At 45.0% G+C, this 4726-nt stretch overlaps 1 protein-coding gene across 1 annotated transcript in view; it reads right to left on the bottom strand.

Moving 5' to 3' along the window:
- Positions 1-380, bottom strand: part of Cadm3 (cell adhesion molecule 3) — a 29697-nt gene extending 29317 nt beyond the window's left edge. Inside the window, exon 1 of the mRNA XM_010608083.2 lies at positions 363-380. Coding sequence (XP_010606385.2) covers positions 363-380 — 18 coding nt within the window. The remainder of the gene's footprint in view (positions 1-362) is intronic.
- Between the last annotated feature and the right edge of the window lie 4346 nt (positions 381-4726).

Consider the following 4726-nt stretch of genomic DNA (forward strand, 5'->3'; position numbering starts at 1 on the left):
TGGTCGCGGGGGGGTGGCAGGCTGCCGCATTCCCCACTGCCCCCCGCCTCCCACACCCCCTCGCACATCCGTGGTGCCTTCGGTCTTGTCCCCCGGGAGCTCAGCCAGCACCCGACGAGTTGTGGGGCGGAGGGAGGGAGCCAGCTGAGCGGTGGGACTCCGAGCGCACCCCTCTTTGGCTTGGGGTGGAGGGAGGGGAGTCGGGCAGGGCGGTGGGCCAGCTGGCGAGAGCGGCTACTGCAGGCCTGGGCAAGGGCGTGCCCACAGCCTGAGGTCCTCTAGCTCCCGCCTTCTAGACAGCTGGGGATCCCCAAAAGCCTCCGGGTCCCTCTGTCAGTTATGTGTCTAGAGTAACCAGTTACCCTCACCAACCGGAACATCCCTAGTTCCTCCCACCCCAGCGCCCCTACTCAACTGTCCAGCAACAATTCCTAGCCCTGGGCAATCCTCCTCAAGAAACACCGTTTTCGGGAGATCCCAGGCCATGGGAACCGAAGTCTCTCTGAATCCCTTGTCAAAGAAACTGCCTCCCAAAAACGCGATTTCGCTTCAGATTCTCACCCAAGTAGCCTACAAAGCAACTCAATATTTTCTTCCTTGGCTCTCCCTGTTGTTACACACCTGTACCCGCAGCCTTATTCTCAATATTTTTTTTTTCTTCTCAGTAGAGCTTTTCTTTCCTTCCTAAGTTTTACTTAGCAAGATCCCAAGCGAATGTCTGATCTGTGGACCCTCTTAAGGACCGGTACATTTGTGACTAATACGGCTCTTGTCCCTGAGGCCGAATACAAGATGGATGAGAAGTAGGGTGTTTGCACTTGCTCTCAGGCTGGAGAGCCCCAACTCCCTAGTGTTTGCTGTTCTTTGTGATTGAGTATCACTGGGAGCATTTTCGGTACCTCTCATAAAAGGAACTTTTTGAGTTAGTTTAGTTGAAACTTAGCTTTGGGGAATAAATTCCAACATTTTGGAGTGCTAAAAATCAAAGACTTTTACATACGTTGAGTTCTTAGAAAATACCTGACTGAACCCTGCAATTACACAGATAGAGCTGAAACCCAAAAGAAGTTAACTGATCAATGCAAGGTTATACAAAGGGTTAGTGGGAGAAATGACAAGTGTTGGCAGGGGCAGGAAACACTATGATTTTATAGTGCTTTCCAGTCCTGTGAGGCTAATGTTTCTATCCCTAAAGGATTTGGGTGCCTGTCTTCTAACTCTGGCTGGTCCTCTCTCTGAGATGATGATTGTGCCTCATTGAGCTGATCTTTAATGTTTTAGATAATCTTTCCCTGATCTTTAATGTTTTAGATAATTTTTCCTTTTCTAAAACAAGGTTTCTTAGCTCCATTGGTGTAATGTCTCTGTCACTTAAAAACACAAGGACAAGAACGGAGAAAGTACTTTGTGAACAGTAAAGCCTCATATAAGTGCCAGTCAATGATGGAGAGACGCCAAGAGAGAATATCCTCTGGGAAGATCCTTCAGGATGGTCAGGACTTTGCCCTACTATTTTTCTTTCATTATTTCTTGAGTTCATAGTTTCTGGAGAAGAGCCCTGCCTGGCTCTTGAACATTTCTTGAGCACTGGGTAGTTATTGTTATGATTTCTTGCAGGATAATATTGGCCATCATTGGTAGTTCGACTTATCTGACTTGACATAATATCTCAATGACTCCAATTCATTCTGCCTCGTTGGGGCTCTGGACACCTTGGAGTCTTTGAGAAGTGAAGATGGAAGTGTTGGTGTACAGGAAAGACGTGGAGATGTGGATGTAAGAGACAAGCGTTGCGGTGGGGATAGGGAGAGATAAAGGGAAGACTGAACTTTCTGAGAGAGGTGGGACCAAGTTAATATGCTGACAGAATGAAAGAGTGAAGATGTTTACAGAAAGAGTTATCTTCAGTGGGGAAGGATTAGGCTATTCTACTTAAAGTGTCTTGATGGATAAAGAGCATTATCTTTGGAGATTGAAGGAGCCTTGGAGATTATCTAAGTGTGCTCAAGAGATGCGTGTGTGTGTGTGTGTGTGTGTGTGTGTGTGTGCGTGTGTGTTTGTATTAGAATAAGGATGGGTGAGATGGGGCGGGCAGAATATGGGATTAAGTCCCAGTGTTCTCTGATTTTAATCATCTTTTCCATCTGCTGCTCCACTGTGATTCCCTTCTTCCTGTCCCTCCTTCATTCTCTCATGATTGCTGGTCTGGCCCCACTCTCTAGTGTAACAACATGGGACCAGGACCAAGGATGAGAGGGAAGGAGGGAGGCTGTTTTGGAGAGAGTATTAAGCCTAGCAAATGAAACTCTGGAATGCTCTTTTCCTACTGGCTTCCCTTCCATTTTCTGCATCATCCGCATTAGTTTGGCAGCATTTTAGGTCCTGGGAATAAGAAGCAGTCATTGGCTTTTAGATTTAGGAAATAGAAGTGGATTAGAGTTCTAAAGATCCTTCAAGATTATCTAATTAATAACACTCCTTGTTGAACAGATGAAAACAAAACAAAACAAAACAAAACTCAGAACCTATGTGACTTTCTGTTTGTACAGCTAGCTAGTAAAACATTACCAGTAGTGGATGTGGAGGGAGGTGATAGTTACCCTTTGCAGGTAGGAGGGATAAGGAGAATCATTCCCAATATTGCAGAGCAATGTCCAATTTAAGGAACTCCTCACTTCTGTATGTCACAGAGTGGAAAGGTCTTTTCTCCCACATGGGTATGGACATTCCCATTTGGAATGACCCTTTGCCTATAATTATTGTAATGCCCATGTCACATCCTACCGGGCCCCTATACACTTAAACAGAGTTTTTTCAAAGACTGGCCTACACGGATTATCTCTGTCATAAAATAGGTTAGCGTATCCTCGTCAGGTTGTGATCTCTATGGTTACTCTGTACCCTGAAGTGCTATGGCATGCAGTACGTGTCTCCCAGGGCCTTGCCCACAGTCCGGAGTAGGTTGTCTGTGGGACTACAGATCTCGCATCTATTGTGAAAATTGGGGGGAGCAGAGAAGGGGAGTGGAGAGCAGGCGGATTTGGCCTCTTGGATGCCCCTGTCCACTCAGCAACAGATTGGGTAGCCGGGGGTGTGGAATGTGGTGCTGGCACTGGTGCTGGGCTGGACACAGCTGTGTGGGCCCCAGGCATTCCTTTCTCCATGCTGCTTCTGCAGAAGGCAGGACATGGGGAGGGGATCAGTCTTCAGTGGGGTGAATCTTACATATTCACCTGGGAGAAGCTAGCAGCACCTGTGGGGAACGACCTCAGAAGATGTACCTCAATATCCATTCAGATTCTGCCCTGTACCCTAGCTCCTCTCCCCTTTTATCAGTAAATTCTGCACAGGTTTCCGCACAGCATTCCTCTTCAATTTTCCACTCAACTAAACCAGTACTCTTTATCCCGCTTCTTACTTCTATTATCCAGTTTTAATTAACACAATCCTTAATAATAACCTCTATATGCATTTTAATTCTAACCTTAATTGAATTCTAATTTCAATCCTAACCCTAATCTATTATAGACCCTAACTACTAACCCTAGTATGAACCCCGATCCCAACTAATAATGACCAGAATGACTTCTAAAATTCTGAGTGCCTTGAAAGCATATTATTATTGGTTTAATTTTAAAAAAATAAATAGTGGTACAAAATAGAAAACAAGAGTTCAGATATCCCTCCCTAGAAATCCTATTGACATCGCAAAGCATTAAAGCAGTTTCCTGATAAAGTTAAAATATTCAAACTGTAGAAAGAAACAAACTGCAGAGAAAAGCCTCCTCTCCTTCCCAGAGTGGCCATATTGCACAACCCCAGGGGGCATTGTTCTAATTGGAGTTGTGTAACGCAGCAGCACTGCCTCCCACAGTTTTTCAGAAAAGCACATAGAGTCAAGGTAAATAGCTACCAAACTAAATCACACTCTGTGTGTATATGACTTAACCATGGCAATCATTAGACCCTTGGAATTTATAGTAGCAGTAACTATTAAGGGCCAGACTCTCCGCTAAGCTCTTTATTTATTACCCATTTCAATAGTCACAAGTACTCTGTACAGTATTTGGTGCCCGTATTACAGGTGAGTCCAGTGAGGTTGGAAGAAGCGAGATAACTGGCTCTGGGGCAAGGACAGACAGAGCAGGAGGGAGCAAGGCTTCAGACTGCGACTTGACTGAGTCTAAAGCCTAAGTTCTTAACCCTTGCACTTGGGCAGGGAAGTTTCTCAAGGAGGCGGTAGGTCATCTGGTTCTGAAGGTAAGTAGGGGAGCTGCTTGTTGGCAGCCAAGAAGATCATGTAGGACAGTAGAGATGGACTCAGGTCAATATAGGATGAGACAATGCAAGGGGGAGACGTTGATAACTGGATTACAGAGGAAAATGACTACAAGGTAAGGGAGAAATAGGGGAATAGAACAAATATGAGTAGAGGTTGGGGAAATTTTTTGTGATAAAGTCAAGCAAAAGTAGAATCAAGTAATAAATATATGTGTCACTATCGCTCCAGCTACAGGCTGATTGATGTATTATGGAAAGGCAGTAGACACATATAATCATCTGCAAATAAAAATGCACGTTTTCAGTTACATGGGAATCTGTAGCTTCTCCAAAGAAATACCTTCATGTTCCTTACCTTGCATTCTGGGCCTCAGCAGTATCAAATTGCTTGTAATTCCCCAAACACGTGGTGTTGTTTCATGCCTCAGGGTCTTTGCACGTACTG

The sequence above is a fragment of the Fukomys damarensis genome, unplaced genomic scaffold, assembly GCF_012274545.1.
Source record: "Fukomys damarensis isolate Sample0158 unplaced genomic scaffold, DMR_v1.0_HiC HiC_scaffold_19, whole genome shotgun sequence".
NCBI classification, from domain to species: domain Eukaryota; kingdom Metazoa; phylum Chordata; class Mammalia; order Rodentia; family Bathyergidae; genus Fukomys; species Fukomys damarensis.